General features: G+C 41.3%; 1 protein-coding gene across 1 annotated transcript; it reads left to right on the top strand.

Annotated features, from left to right (window-relative positions):
* The first annotated feature begins 11,017 nt into the window (after positions 1 to 11,017).
* LOC128193345 (receptor-like protein EIX2) lies at positions 11,018 to 12,101 on the top strand. Its single transcript, XM_052867866.1, has one exon. It carries the CDS (start codon positions 11,058 to 11,060, stop codon positions 12,099 to 12,101), a length of 1,044 nt encoding a protein of 347 aa, XP_052723826.1. The 5' UTR covers positions 11,018 to 11,057.
* Positions 12,102 to 16,857: the final 4,756 nt, after the last annotated feature.

Here is a 16,857-nt window from a genome sequence, read left to right as displayed (position 1 = left end):
TCTTTATCAAATGTCTACTCCAAAAAATTACTGGGGAGAAGTTGTGTTAATTGCCACATATCTCATCAACAGGTTACCCACTCGTATCTTAAATGACATTAGTCCTATAGAGTCTCTATTGTCTTTTGTTCCTTCTTCTTCCCTAACAACGCTACCTAATCGAGTCTTTGGATGTGTTGTTTTTGTTCACTCTCATCATCCTCACCGTGGTAAATTAGATCCCAGAGTTAAATGTGTCTTTATTGGGTATCCTTCTAATAAAAAAAAGGTACAAATGTTATCATCCTCAAAGTCGTCACATTTTTATCACCATGGATGTCACCTTTCATGAAACACAATCCTATTATGTCAGTCCACCACTTCAGGGGGAGAAAGCACTTGAAGTGGATGAACTCTCCTTATTGTCATTACCATGTTTGTCTTTTCAGGATGTCCAAGACCTGAGCAATGAAGCTACCATTGTCTACAGTAAGGAAGAAGACGAAGAAGATGGATTTTTTGGCAAAAAATATGAAAGAGGAAAATAACCCACTTCAACTCTCGAGCAAGAAAAATTGTCTAATTCGGAGGTGAGGATCCCTGAAGATATCAATGAGGAGGAGGTAAGTATTATTGAGGATTTAGCCATTGCATTAAGAAAGCAAAGAAGATCATGTGCTAAATATCCTATTTCTCAGTATGTTTGCACTAACAATCTCTCTGATAAACACAAAAGTTTTATTGCTGCCATTGACGCCACAGAAATTCCTACCTCAATCCAAGAGGCCATGAAACTTGAACATTGGAATCAAGCCATGAAAGAAGAGACGAATGCAATAGAAAGAAATTCAACTTAGGAGATTGTTGATAAGCCAAGAGACAAGAGGGCAGTAGGGTGTAGATGGATATTCACAGTGAAACATAAGGCAAATAGGACAATAGAAAGATAGAAAGCTAGATTGGTGGCAAAAGAATATACCCAAACATATGGGATTATGTATGAGGAGACATTTGCCCTAGTGGCAAAGATGAATACAGTTCGAGTTATTCTCGCTTTGGCTGCCCATTTTGGATGGGACTTACACCAGTTGGATGTGAAGAATGCCTTTCTTCATGGAAATCTAGATAAGGAAGTGTACATGGAGATTCCCCCAGGTTTTGAAGTGAAAAATGAAAGAACAAGATAGGCCTCTTGAAGAAAGCATTGTATGGTCTTAAGCAATATCCTAGAGCATGGTTTGGAAGATTTACAAAAGCAATGGGATATAGACAAATCCAAGGAGATTATACTCTATTCATAAAGCATTCTTCTATAGGTAAACTCACTATATTTCTTGTATATGTGGATGATATGATTATTGCAGGAGATGATGAAACAGAAAAATTAACATTAAAAGATAAATTGGCAGCTCAATTTGAAATGAAAGACCTATGAAAACTCAAATATTTTCTTGGAATAGAGGTTGCCTACTCCAAGAACGGAATTTTCATCTCCCAAAGGAAATATGTACTTGATCTCCTCAAAGAAACAGGAAAGTTGGGATGTAGAACTTCAACAGTTCCTATAGAACAAAATCACATAATTGGAAGTGAAGAAAGTGTTCCTGTAGAAAAGCCCCAATATCAGAGATTGGTGGGAAAATTGATTTATCTATCACACAAGACCAGACATTGCTTATGCTGTGAGTGTAGTGAGCCAATTTATGCATGATCCAAGAGAGAGACATTTGTAAGCAGTTGAAAAAATTCTCCAATAGCTAAAGTCAAGTCCAGGAAAGGGTCTATTATTCAAAAGGGAAGACACATTGACTATGAAGATATATACTGATGTTGACTATGCAGGTTCTATTATTGACAAAAAATCTACTTCTAGGTATTGTGTATTTCTTGGAAACAGTCTGTGGTAACATGGAGAAGCAAAAAGCCAGATAGAGTATCCCGTTCTAGTGCAGAAGCTGAATTTCGAGCCCTTGCTCAAGGAATGTATGAAGGACTCTAGATAAAAATCATTTTTGAGGATCTTAAAGTCAAAGTGGAGAACCCGGTGCAACTACACTATGACAATAAATCTGTTATGAGCGTAGCCCATAATATAGTACAACATGACAGAACCAAACACATTGAAATTGACAAACTTTTCATCAAATATAATTTTGACAGGGGCTTTGTGATTACAACTCATGTTCCTACAGAACTTCAAATAGCAGATATTTTTACAAAAGGGCTTCCTCTAGGTAGATTTCAAGATTTTGTAGACAAGTTTGGAATGATTGATATTCATTTACCAACTTGAGGAGGAATGTTGTAATTTGAGATAATATCTTTAGAATATTCCTAATTAGAGGAAATAGATACATAATATTTTATTTTATTTTCCTAGTTTCCCCATTTCTCTTTTTAGGATAATTAGATTATTACAAATAGAGCATATGAGAATGTATTTTTCATGATTATAATAAAATAAGTCTTATTTTTATAATGATTTTTAACTTCTAAAATCTATAATTTTAACCTTTATAAATATAATATGTTATTTTAAACCTATATTAACATAGAACGAAATTTAAGCAATCACATAAAATTTGAAAATAAAACAAGTAGAAACACTTCAAACTCTAGTCTACAAGTAAAGATATTAAAGTTGCATTTATAGTCTTTAACACCGATGACACAAGATGTTGTATTGTAAGTTTAATTCTACTTAGACATTTCTAATACCGTCTGCTAATTATTGTAGGTTTAATTCCACTTAGACATTTATAATATAAAACAGTGTGGTAATTATTTTCCACATGGCCATCTACTACCGTTTCTTTTTTTAGAGACAGTGTTTCAGAGGTTGTCCAATAAACTCCTCACACACTGCATGATGGTCTTTTTCATTGCTAGTGGGTACCTTAAATAAAACATGTTTAATAAAGGGATGAGAAAATATGAATTATTGAGTACGTGAACGGTGGGAATGAATAGATGCCAACCACCACCACTTTACTCTCCCAAATTCCTTATATAACCAATCCTTCGTGCTTATGCCTTTCAAACTACACACAACTAAGAATTAGCCTAGAGGATCTCTGTTTTACTCTTATTTCATACCACCACAAATATATAATGACTCGTTTTCTTGAACGATTTTATGCACTTTTCCTGCTTTTCATGCATGCTGCAGGGCCCGTCCTCGGATTCAACAATAGCTCTGAAATAAAGTGCATTGAGAGGGAGAGACAAGCACTCCTCAGCTTCAAACATGACCTCGTAGATGTCCGTGGCATGCTGTCTGCATGGAGGGATGATGAGAAGAGTCGAGATTGTTGCAAATGGAAAGGCATTCAATGTGACCATCAAACAGGTCATGTAACCATCCTTCGTCTTCGTGGTTCCTTTCCACAATATTTGAGAGATGCAGTCAATATCAGTTTACTGTTTGCCTTGCAAACTATTCAACACTTGGATCTCAGCAACAATTATTTTATAGAGAGTCACATCCCCCGACTCATCGGCTCACTTACCAACTTAAGATATCTCAATCTCTCTAATTCTTATTTTAGTGGCAGCATTCCTACCCAACTTGGAAATATATCTTGATCTCAGTTCTAATAATCTTGATGGTCTCAGTGGTAATTCATTTTCTGGAGCATTCCCTTTCCAGGTTGGGAATCTTCCTTACTTGCAATATCTTAGACTTGGTGGTGATTTTGATGTCAAACCTAAGGATGCACACTGGCTGTCTAATCTCTCTTCCCTAACACATCTTGCCATCGATGGTTTACATAACCCTGACTGGTTGCATATGATTCATTATCCAAAGCTAAGAGAGTTGAGACTAGTTGATTGTTCTCTTTCAGATACCCATATTCAATCTCTGTTTTATTCACGTTCCAACTTTTCCACTTCTCTTACCATCCTTGACCTTTCTTCTAATATGCTCACATCCTCAACATTTCAATTATTGTCTAACTTTAGCCTTAATCTTCAAGAGCTTTATCTTATTCATAATAACATTGTTTTGTCATCTCCGGTCCACTCAACCTTTCCTTCTCTTGTGATCCTTGATCTTTCCTATAATAAGATGACATCATCGGTCTTTCAAGGTATTTTCAACTTCAGTTCAAAACTTCAAAATCTTTATTTGCAAAATTGTAGTCTTAGGGATGATAGTTTTCTCATGTCAGCTATTTCAATTACGAATTCTTCATCTTCTCTTGTCTCGCTTGATCTCTCCTTTAATCTATTGAAATCATCATCCATATTTTACTGGCTCTTCAACTCCACCACCAATCTTCGTACACTTAAACTTTATGATAACATGTTGGAAGGTCCCATTCCAGATGGATTTGGGAAAGTAATGAACTCTATTGAAGTTCTTTACCTCTCTGATAACAAACTGCAAGGCGAGATTCCATCTTTCTTTGGGAACATGTGCACATTGCAGAGTTTAGACCTCTCAAACAACAAGTTGAGTGGGCAAATTTCTAGCTTCTTTCTAAATTCTTCATGGTGCAACAGACACGTGTTTCAGAGACTAAGTTTATCTGGTAACAACATTACAGGAAGGTTACCTAAAAGCATTGGATTGTTATCTGAGTTGATTGAACTTATGTTGGCGGTAAATTACTTAGAGGGTGATGTTACTGAGTCGAATCTTTCCAATTTTTCCAAATTAGCATTCTTACAATTATCAGATAACTCATTGTCACTAAAAATTGGTCCTACTTGGTTTCCTCCTTTCCAATTATTGTTCTTGGGATTAAGATCTTGTAATCTGGGCCCAACATTTCCTAATTGGCTTCAGACTGAAACTTCCATAATATTTCTAGATATTTCTAATAGCAACCTTAATGATTCCATTCCAGACTGGTTTTGGAACAACTTGCAAAATATGGGAAAGTTAAATATGTCTTATGTTAGGGCCTGGCGAGTGTATGAGAGAAGGAGATATAGGAGGGAGAAGGGCGAGGACGAGCAGAACTTGGACGAACGTCCGGAGCGAGGGGCGAGGACGAGCGTCCCAACGATGGGCGAGGACGAACGTCCTAGCATGGACGGGAGGACGAGCGTCCCAACGATGGGCGAGGACGAACGTCCTAACATGGACGAGCGTCCCAACGATGGGCAAGGACGAACGTCCTAACAGGGACGAGCGTCCCAAATAAAGACGAGCGTCCGCAGCAAAGAAGAGCAACAGCGTTCGTCTAAATGGCAAGCGGAAGATCAGGCGGGAATTCAAGGGGCGATCAGCGGAGTAAATTAGTAATAAATACAGTGAATAAGGACAGAATGATTCTTTCCAAATAATTAAATAATTACTAATTATTCCTTGCCTTTTCGGGAAGGAATGATTAATATTATTAAATAGAGGGCACCTAGAGCTTAGGGGATATGTTTTTGATTATTTGAATATTGTAAGAGAGGTTATGCTCTCGTGTGACTGAAGGAGAACCTGCTCCAAGTCATTAGTTGTGTTCGGGATTTCCAGAGTTTCAATAATAAAGAGTTTTTATTCACTTGAGTATCGTGTCGTTCCCTGTGTGAGGCCAGTTACGTGGTCAGGCACGTAACAAATTGGTCCGACCTGCCGGATCTTATTGAAGGGAGGAAAGCGTAATGGAGGGGAAGCTGACTGCTATGGACGGGAGGATGGAGACCCTAGAAATCTCCATGGGCGGCCTGGAATCGGCAGTCCTGGAACTGGTGAGGATACTAGGAGAGCGAGGTCGACGGGAGGAGGGGCACCTTGATAGTAGCCAGGGGTCAGTAAATGGAAGAAGGAATGACGAGGATGAGAGAGCTGGCGGAGGTTTAGGAGGGGGAAACCGGGAAGAGCAACCTTATTGGAGGAGGAAGGTTGAATTGCCCGTGTTCGAAGGCAGCGAACCTATGAACTGGATTTACAGGGCGGACAAATTTTTCGAATTACAAGGGGTACCCGAGGACGAGAAGTTGCGCCTGGCGTACATCAGTATGGAGGGAATAGCAGGACACTGGTTCAGGTTTTGGAGGGAGAAAGCCAGGAACCGATCATGGGCTGGATTAAAAGAGGCATTAGTGGTTCGGTTTGGAGGCAGAAATCGAGGAACGGTCTTTGAGAGACTGGCATCCTGTAAACAGTCAGGGTCCGTGGGAGACTATATCCAAGAATTCGAGGTGTTGGTGAGCCAAGCAGAACAAATACCTGAGGCACAGTTAATGGGGTATTTCATGGCCGGCCTACAGGAGGGGATACGTAACCAACTCAGGTTGCTGGACCCAAAGGACTTTATGGATGTCATGAGACTAGCCAGGGACGTAGAGGCGTTCCAAGCAGGAACGAGGGGGAGTGGAGGAATCAGCAACAGAGGGCAGACGTGGGGAAAGACGAGCGGTTCAGTGGCAAGGGTGGATCCTAGCCGCTACACCCAGAACCGAACGAGCACCGAAGGAGGCCCGAGGAGAGGAGATGAGCGTACAGTCTCTAACGCTCAAGGCAGGAACGTACGGGATTTACCGTACGCGGAGTACGTCAAGCGCAGGGAGGAGGGGAGGTGTTTCCGGTGCGGAGGACCGTTCGGTCCAGGCCACCGCTGTCCAGAAAGAGGGATTCGGATGCTGATCTTGGCCGAAGAAGAGGAGCCAGGAGGGGAAGAAGAGGTGGAGGTAGAATGCGAACAACTGGAGCTGTCTGCTCTCTCAGCCGGAGGGCTCACCCAGCCCAGAACGATGAAGTTGCACGGACAGATAGGGACGCAGCAGGTTTTGATCCTAATTGACAGTGGCGCCAGCCACAACTTCATAAGTAGGGAATTGGTAGAAGATCTATCCTTACCCGTAGTAGATACACCACCCTACAGGGTGAGTTTGGGGGATGGACGGAGGAAGGAGACGAGAGGATGTTGTGAATCCGTAACGATTCAGGTAGGGGAGATTGTGATCAACGAACGTTTCCACTTGTTCGAATTGGGCGGAGTGGATGTGATACTGGGGGTCGAATGGTTGGCCAAGCTGGGCGAGGTAATCATAAACTGGGGCCAGCTAACCATGGCGTACGTACAAGCAGGGAACAGGGTGATCATCAAGGGAGATCCAACGCTAACTAGGAGGTTGGTGGAACCGGCAGCTTTGCTTAAAATGAAGGAAGTCGAGGTCTGGTTATTAATGTGGGAGCTGGGGGAGACAGAGAAGGAGAAGGAACCCAGACCGTACGTTCCGGAAAAAGAGACGTTCGGTCCAGAATTGACCCGGACGCAGACGTTCGACATGAAGCGAATCCTGGAACGTTATGCTGAAGTGTTTCACGAGCCGGACGGACTACCACCAGATAGGGGAATGGCTCATCGAATCCCCTTAAAGGAAGGTACAGACCCCGTCAATGTAAGGCCGTACAGATATCCCCATGTAATGAAGGAGGAGATTGAGAAACAGGTGGCAGAAATGCTGGCGGCAGGCGTTATAAGGTCAAGCACCAGTCCATATTCAAGCCCTGTAATTTTGGTAAAGAAGAAGGATGGCAGCTGGCGGTTTTGTGTGGACTACAGGGCCCTAAACCGAGCCACCGTACCTGACAAATTCCCTATTCCCTTGATAGAGGAGTTGTTGGACGAACTAAGGGGAGCCAAGTACTTCTCAAAGGTGGATTTAAAGTCAGGCTATCATCAGATACGAATGGGAGCCGGTGACATAGAGAAGACGGCTTTCCGGACGCACCAGGGCCACTACGAATTCATGGTAATGCCGTTCGGCCTAACCAACGCGCCAGCCACTTTTCAGAGTGCCATGAACCAACTGTTACAACCCTACCTGCGGAAGTTCGTACTGGTATTCTTTGATGATATACTGGTGTATAGCCGCACCTGGGACGAGCACTTGGAGCAGGTGGCGACGGTGCTAAGGGAGCTGGTGGCACATAGATGGGTGGCCAACAGGAAGAAATGCGAGTTCGGCAGAACTCAAATAGGGTATCTGGGCCATCGGATATCCGAGAAGGGGGTAGAGATGGACGAGGACAAGGTGCGGGCAGTGCTGGAGTGGGAGAAACCGAAGACAGTAAAGGCTTTGAGGGGTTTTCTAGGGCTGACAGGCTACTACCGGAGGTTCGTAAAGGATTATGGGAAGATTGCCCGGCCTTTGACCGACCTTCTCAAGAAAGGACAGTTCGCGTGGACGGGACAAGCAGAGGAAGCCATGCTTAAGTTGAAGAAGGCAATAACGACAGCACCGGTATTGATTCTGCCAGATTTTAACCAGCCGTTCCACATTGAGTGTGACGCGTCCGGGAGGGGGATTGGAGCGGTGCTCATGCAAGGGAAGCAGCCCATAGCTTTCTTTAGCAAAGCGCTGTCGGAGGGATCGTTAGGGAAGTCAATCTATGAGAAGGAACTAATGGCGCTGGTTTTGGCCATACAACATTGGAGGCCGTACCTATTAGGGCAACGATTTGTGGTTCACACGGATTAGAGGAGTTTGAAGTATCTCTTGGAACAACGCATCACCACTCAGAATCAGCAGAATTGGCTTGCAAAGCTCCTGGGATACGACTTTGAGATCGTGTACAAATCAGGGGTGACCAACAAGGTGGCGGACGCCCTATCACGCAAGGATGAGGATGAGCTGCGGGACGAGAAGGAATTAACGGTGATGGTTCGGCCATATTGGCAAGATTTCAGGGAGATTTTGGAGGAAGTCGAGGCGGATGAGGAGTTACGAAAAGTGATTGAGGACTTAAAGAAAGACCCCAATTCCCATCCCTCGTTCACTCTAGAGAACGAGCGTTTGCACTATAAAGGGAGGCTCGTGCTGTCAGCCCGTTCGGCCTGGGTGCCCAAGCTGATAGCCGAATTCCATTCCACACATACAGGAGGCCATTCAGGGGTCTACCGGACGTACCGCAAGGTGGCACAATCGCTCTATTGGGTGGGAATGAAGAAAGCAGTGACCGAATTCGTGGCCCACTGTCTAGTCTGTCAACAACATAAATATTTAACCTCATCACCGCAAGGACTGCTGCAGCCGTTACCCATTCCCAACGCCATTTGGGAGGAGATAAGTATGGACTTTATTGTCAAACTACCCAAGTCTAGAGGATATGATGCTGTATTAGTGGTGGTGGACCGACTCAGCAAATACGGACATTTCATACCCCTAAAACACCCCTATTCCGCACGCACTATAGCTGAAATCTTCGTGAAAGAGGTTGTCCGATTACATGGGGTACCACTATCTATCGTAAGTGACCGGGATCCACTGTTCTTAAGTAATTTTTGGAAGGAGTTGTTCAAGCTACAAGGCACTCGACTAAAGATGAGCACAGCCTATCATCCTGAGACGGATGGGCAGACGGAGGTTCTCAACAGGGTCCTGGAAGGTTATCTGAGATGTTTTTGTTCCGAACAGCCTAAGGGCTGGAGCACAGTGATACCGTGGGCGGAATACTGGTACAACACCAGTTATCAGGAATCAGCCAAATGCACGCCATTTGAAACTGTCTACGGGAGGCCGCCACCCTCCCTGCATAGGTTCGTCCCAGGAGAAACCTTAGTGGAGTCCGTCAGTCAGGAATTACAGACGAGAGATGAAGCCCTCCGCCAGCTAAAGTTCCATCTAGCCAGGGCACAGGAATTAATGGCAAAGCAGGCCGATAAGGCGAGAAGACCGTCCCAAGTAGGAGTGGGAGATTGGGCCTATCTGAAGATTAGACCTCACCGTCAAACGACGATATCGTCCATGGTGCAGTCTAAATTGGCTGCTCGCTATTTTGGTCCCTTCTTGGTCATTCAGCAGGTAGGAGCAGTCGCATTTAAGCTACAACTACCTGAGACCGCCCGAATACATCCCGTGTTCCATGTGTCACAATTAAAGAAGGCAATAGGGGATCACCAGGTCGAGCCAGAGTTACCCAAAGATTTGGAGGTGGAGGAACCGTCTCCACGTCCGGTCAGAGTGCTGGACAAGAGGCAAGTGCACCAGGGGGAGGACGTACAGCAGGAAGTCCTGGTCGAATGGCAAGAGGGAGGACCTGACGGGGCTACATGGGAAGATGCCCTCACCATCCAAGACCAATATCCTGACTTCAACCTTGGGGACAAGGTTGATCTTCAGGGGGTGGGTAATGTTAGGGCCTGGCGAGTGTATGAGAGAAGGAGATATAGGAGGGAGAAGGGCAAGGACGAGCAGAACTTGGACGAACGTCCTAACATGGACGAACGTCCGGAGCGAGGGGCGAGGACGAGCGTCCCAACGATGGGCGAGGACGAACGTCCTAGCATGGACGGGAGGACGAGCGTCCCAACGATGGGCGAGGACGAACGTCCTAACATGGACGAGCGTCCCAACGATGGGCAAGGACGAACGTCCTAACAGGGACGAGCGTCCCAAATAAAGACGAGCGTCCGCAGCAAAGAAGAGCAACAGCGTTCGTCTAAATGGCAAGCGGAAGATCAGGCGGGAATTCAAGGGGCGATCAGCGGAGTAAATTAGTAATAAATACAGTGAATAAGGACAGAATGATTCTTTCCAAATAATTAAATAATTACTAATTATTCCTTGCCTTTTCGGGAAGGAATGATTAATATTATTAAATAGAGGGCACCTAGAGCTTAGGGGATATGTTTTTGATTATTTGAATATTGTAAGAGAGGTTATGCTCTCGTGTGACTGAAGGAGAACCTGCTCCCAGTCATTAGTTGTGTTCGGGATTTCCAGAGTTTCAATAATAAAGAGTTTTTATTCACTTGAGTATCGTGCCGTTCCCTGTGTGAGGCCAGTTACGTGGTCAGGCACGTAACATCTTACAATAATCTCATTGGTACAATTCCCAACATATCATTGAAGCTTCTTTATAGACAGTTCATATTTCTGCATTCAAATCAATTTGAAGGCAAAATTCCACCCTTTTTACTGCAAGCTTCAAAGCTCAAGCTCTCCAAAAATAAATTTTCAAATTTGTTTTCATTCTTATGTGATCAAAGCATATCTGCAAATTTGTTATCTTAGATTTATCAAACAATCAAATGAAGGGACAACTGCCAAACTGTTGGAAATGTGTTGATAGGTTATTGTTTCTTGATTTAAGCAACAATAAATTGTCAGGGAAGATTCATGTCTCCATGGGCAGCCTTGTTAACTTGGAAGTCTTGGTTTTACGAAACAATAACCTAATGGGTGAATTACCTTCCACTTTGAAGAACTGCAGCAATTTAATTATGGTGGATGTGAGTGAAAATATATTGTCTGGTCCAATACCATCATGGATTGGAGAAAGTATGCAACAATTGATAATCTTGAACATGCGAGGGAATCACTTCAGTGGACATCTTCCAGTTAATCTTTGTTATTTGAAGCGTATTCAATCATTGGATCTTTCAAGGAATAACTTATCGAGAGGTATTCCAACATGCTTAAAGAATTTGACTGTAATGTCTGAAAAGATCATCAACAGAGGTGCAACTCTAAATCAGATATATTGGTCTGTCAATCTTACTTACCATGAACCTTATGCTCCTTTTTTATCCAGTTCTGATAATTATACACTTAACATAACATGGATTTGGAAAGGTATGGAACTGTGGTTTTCGAATCCAGAGTTACAACTTAAGAGCATTGATCTTTCAAGTAATAATTTAACAGGAGAAATACCAAAAGAGATTGGATTAGTTTCTCTGAATTTATCCAGAAATCATCTGAGCGGAGAAATTCCTTCAGAGATAGGAAATTTAAGTTCACTAGAGTCCCTTGACTTATCAAGAAATCATATCAGTGGGGCAATTCCTTTTTCTCTTTCTCAAATTGATAATCTAGGCAAATTGGACTTATCACACAACTCTCTTTCAGGAAAGATCCCACCAGGAAGACATTTTGGAACCTTTGAAGGCTCTAGTTTTGAAGGAAACGTAGATCTTTGTGGTGAACAACTCAACAAAAGTTGTCCTAGAGATGGAGATCAAACGACAGTAAAGTTCCCAGAAGTTGAAGCAATCAATGGCGATGATGAAGACAGTGTTTTTTACGAAGCATCATACATGAGCATGGGGATAGGATTCTTTACTGGATTTTGGGGCTTATTAGGGCCAATACTACTTTGGCATCCTTGGAGAAATAACTACATAAGATTTTTGAACAGACTGATAAATTATATATATGAACGGTTATAGGTAATGGAACAAAGTAGTCCTCGTAGCTCAAAGACAAGGTATGTTGTAGCTTTCTTATGATATCCTTATTTTAATTATTAATTACTGAATTAAATTCTTGAAAAAAAAATTCTCTTAGAATTGGTAAAGCGAGATATAATTCTCAAATCACAATACTTCTTTTCCTTACACTTATTTTTTATGTACCCATATGAGCGGTCTTTTTCAGTTCATATGTTCGTTTCTGGATCTCTCAGAACCTTTTTCTATGATCCACACTTCTCTTGTACCACAGTTACTAAGTATTACTCAAATGCAAAGCATTACTATAACTTTTCTAAACAATTTTCGGTTCTCTCTTGAATTCAGAAAAATTTGAGAAACTTGATTAATACCATTAGAAAATATGGTTAACGGGTAACCTTAGTCTTTAAGCATACAATCAGATAACGCAATTAATCGTAAAGTATGAAAGAGTTAGATACTAAATACGTAGAGGAATTAGTCCTTAATTTCTTGTTAAAGGATTTTTGAGTAACAAAAACGAAAGTGTTAATGTTATTCCTAGAGCTGAGATGGTGACTCCAAATTCCTGCAACTTCAAAACTCCTACATATATTTAAATATATTATGTCTTTATCTTATAATGCACAAAACTAATGTTTGTTTAAAAAAAGAAGGCAGGTGTTGCATATGCTCTACACGCTTCGGATTACAAAGGAAATCGATGTTGAGTTGCACAAGGGCAAAATATTTATTTAGTTTTATCGTTTGCAATATTTTGTATGTAAGAAATAAATTGAAAAATCTTGTTTCAAGTGATTTGGTTGTATTTTATAATATAATATATTGTAATTTTGTTTCTGATCAGAAAATCTTACGATACACACTCAAATATTTTTCTAAAATTGAGTTTACTATTTAATGATAATTGAAAGGCTTTAAATAGTCGTGATACTTACAATATTGCGGAAATAAAAATAAAATCTGGATATAAAATATCAACTATCTTAAAAAAAAGATAAACAAAAAATCATAACTACCTATTTCTATTTTATATCTATCAAAACAAACTAAATATTACTATACCCAAAATTAATAAAATAAGATTTAAACAAAATTATTAATAAAATCCTAAAATTTAAGTTTATCCCAACAAACTCCCTCATAAACTTAAATTATTCCTTCCTTCATTCAGCTTTCCATGTGTATCATCCCACACTGGGTTTGTTTCTTTCAATCAAATTTGACCTCTTCTTTTTCCTTATGGCCCTCTTGTCTTTTATCTTGGTTGACCTCTTTAATGCTTTGACTGATTTTATTATGCCCGACTTCTCAATAACCTTGACCAACTCGTTTATCACCTTAGGCAATTTCTCAACAATCTTTGTCGACTTCTTCATCGAGTACATCTTCATCTTCCTCTTTGTCTGGTTCAAGAACACTAGACGTTTTCTCTTCTTTTTCAAGATCCATCTTCTTCAACTCCTCAAGCTCAACCCTCCGTTTATTCATAATTTCCTTAGCTTCATCTAGAAGTCTCCCTATCTGCTGAATCTCTTAATCTTTTTGTTTGAGTTCTTTCTCCAAGTTTTCCTTCTTCACAATTGTTGCATCCTTTACCGATATCACTTCATCCATTGTTGAGATTGGGCTCTCCATGTCCACTACATATGAGCTCTTTGCCATCAACAAGATTTCACACTCACTAGTGCAATTAAGATTAACAGCCTCGGTTATTTTCACGTATAGACACCGGTTCTGCGACCGAGGCATATACAGACGAGGTAAAAAGGGTAGGTTTTTTGACTCAGTTTTGGACCGAATCAAAAGGGTTCAGATTCTGCCTCTGTTCACAGACAACCGAGGCAGTAGAGTTTTTTAATTTTTTTATTTTCAACCGAGATCAGTGTTGGTTTCTCGTTTTGTTATGTTTTCCTATTCTCTTTGTGCCTTAAACTTCTTTGTCTCTTTTAATCTCAAGCTTATCTGCAATTTTTTTCATCCATGTTTTTGGGGGCAAAATTACTTTGACAAACTCAGATGATTGCTCCAATCAAAGAAGGGGGAAATAGGAAGCGGGGAGAGAGCAAATGGAGGAGACAACATTGGAGGTGGAAGAGAGGAGGAGGAGGCTTTATTTCCTGACGGAGCAAGCAACCCAAAGCTTTAGATAAACAGTTTCCAAACGAAAAACCAAAAATCAAAGAAATAGTATCCAAACCAAAAACCAAAATCAGAGATAAAAACCAAAAACCAAAATCAGATATCCATTTCGCCATCCACCTGTAGAGAAACAGAACCAAAAACCAAAATCCAAAAACGCAGATCCAGCGCCTAACCGCCACCATGCCGCCGCATCCTCGCCATCGTCGCCTCCTCGCTGCTCCATGAGAAAAGGGTTTCCACCATTGCAGTCGCCATCGTAGTTGCCATCGTAGTCGCCATCGCAGCCGCCATCGCGGGCTCTCGCTGCACCTTCGCGGACTCTCTCGCCACACCGTTGCGAGCTGTCTCGCCTCGCCGCATCGTCGCGAGCTGTCTCGCCTCGCTGCACCGTCGCTAGCTATCTCGCCTCGCCACACTGTCACGAGCTGCCTCACCTCGCCGTACCGTCACGAGCTCTCTCTTCGTCATGGCAAAGGGAGAAAAGGTTGCTCAGGGAATGATGGAGTTGAGGGAGAGGGAAGTGGAGAATGTAAGGGGTTGCAGGAGAGGAGGGAAGGGATGAGGGAAGAGTGAAACGTACTGGAATAAGGGAAATGAAACATGTAGGTTATTTTTTTTTAATACTACCTCAATTCTACTCTCCACGAGGCCTATAGTCCCAAAAAAAAATTTAAAAAAAATATGAAATCGCTATACGCACCAGTTCTGAATGAACCGAAGCCATAGGCTCTGTGCAGATTTCAAATTTCAGACTTGTCAAGCAGAAAGGTATACTTTTAGGCATCGATTTTGCTATCAACCGAGATAATATTACTTATATGTTTCGGGTCCTCTTGACCGAGGCATATAAGTTTGCCTAAACTACAAAAATGTCACCACGTTTTCATAGACTTCGGTTTTTCCTAACCGAAGCCTATAGGGCGTGTTAAAAAGCAATTTTTTTACTAGTGACTTTTCTTCATCTTCTTCTTTTGTAAGAAGGCTTCTCTCACTTTTCTTCTCAACTCGAAAAAATTTAGTAATGTGATCGGACTTACAACAATTGTAGCACTTTTTTTATCTAAACTCGTTTGCATAGTGTCTATACTTGCCACACTTAAAACAATCCACTCTTGACCGATCACCTCGACCTTTTCCTTGTCCTCGTCACGCCAATTTTGCTGACCGGTTTGCTCTTCATTATCATTCTCAAAACTACCTCGTCCTCGGCTTCCTCTCCATCTGCCGCAAAGACCTTAACTTTGAGTAATCTAAGATTTATTCAAGTCAAACTGTACCTGTGGTGCTTGATTGTTGGGTTCCCTCTTTTTCTTTTTCTTCCTCAATTCGTGGGCTTTTAATAACCCAGCTAACTCCTCCATGGTGAGAATTGACAAATCCTTTTTCTCTTCAATAGTGACCACGATACTTTCAAAATCATCTGTCAAATTTCTCAAGATCTTTTCCGCAACCCGGTTAGGAGGAACATTTTCTTCGTTCATTCCGAGTTGGTTGGCCATCTACTGCACTCGAGCTATAAACTCGGCAACTCCCTCATTTTCATCCATCTCTATATGATCAAAACCTCTTCTAAGAGCTTGTACTCGGATCTGCTTCACGCGAGTATCTCCTTTGTATGCCACCTTCATAATTTTCCATGCTTCTTTTGTTGACTTTGCATTAGCGATTTTCTCGAATCCAGATTCATCCATTGCATTATACAAAAAGTACAAAGCCAATTTGTCTTCACTCGTGTCTTTTTCAATGCAGTAATTTGGTTCACTGTCTAATGCTCATCATTCGCGGGTTCATTATACTCGTCCTCCACTATGTCCCATACATCTTGGGATCCAAGAAGAACCTTCATCTGTAAAGACCAATTGTCGTAATTGGTCTTTTCCGACATTTGTGGCACACTCATCCCATTACCTTTGCCATCTCTCTCACAAAAAAAATCAAGCGCTCACTTTTTCTCTCACAGCGTTTGACTCTCTCCTCTCTCTTTTTTTCTCTCTCCCTCGGTACTCAGAGCATAAAGCTTTGATACCACTATTAAGAAAATCTCACGATACAAACACTCACATATTTTCCTAAAATTGAGTCTTCTATTTATTGATAATTGAAGGGTTTTAAATAGCTCTAATACTTACAATATTACGAAAATAAAAATAAAATCTGAAAATAAAATATCAACTATATTAAAAATAAAATCTGCTTAATCTATTATAAAATAATATTGTACCTAGATAAACAAAAAATCATAACTACCTATCCTATTTTATCTCTATCAAAACAAACTAAATATTACTAGACCGAAAACTAATAAAATAGGATTTAAAAAAAATTATTAATAAAACCCTAAAATTTAAGTTTATCCCAAAAAACCATTGTTAGGTACTAACAAAGTCCCACATCAGATAAAACAAGAGATGAACATGAGTTTATATACACATAATATACCTCCATTAGTAAGAGGCGTTTTGGGGTGTACCAAAAGCAAATTCGTGAGGACTTAGCCCAAAGCCAATATCTTACCCGTGTGGAAACTTATGTGTGTGTTGAACCTCCCTACAATTAGTATCAGAGCCCATGGTTCAGGTCTAGTGACCAGACTCAAGATGAGTACGTC

This window comes from Vigna angularis, chromosome 8 (genome assembly GCF_016808095.1).
Source record: "Vigna angularis cultivar LongXiaoDou No.4 chromosome 8, ASM1680809v1, whole genome shotgun sequence".
In the NCBI taxonomy this organism is placed as follows: domain Eukaryota; kingdom Viridiplantae; phylum Streptophyta; class Magnoliopsida; order Fabales; family Fabaceae; genus Vigna; species Vigna angularis.
The sequence above is the reverse complement of the archived record's forward strand: the minus strand, read 5'-3'. Positions and strand labels throughout refer to the sequence as shown.

What these genes read in the sequence shown, in the direction of transcription:
- LOC128193345 (XM_052867866.1), top strand. Translation starts at nt 11,058, where the DNA reads ATGGGCAGCCTTGTTAACTTGGAAGTCTTGGTTTTACGAAACAATAAC.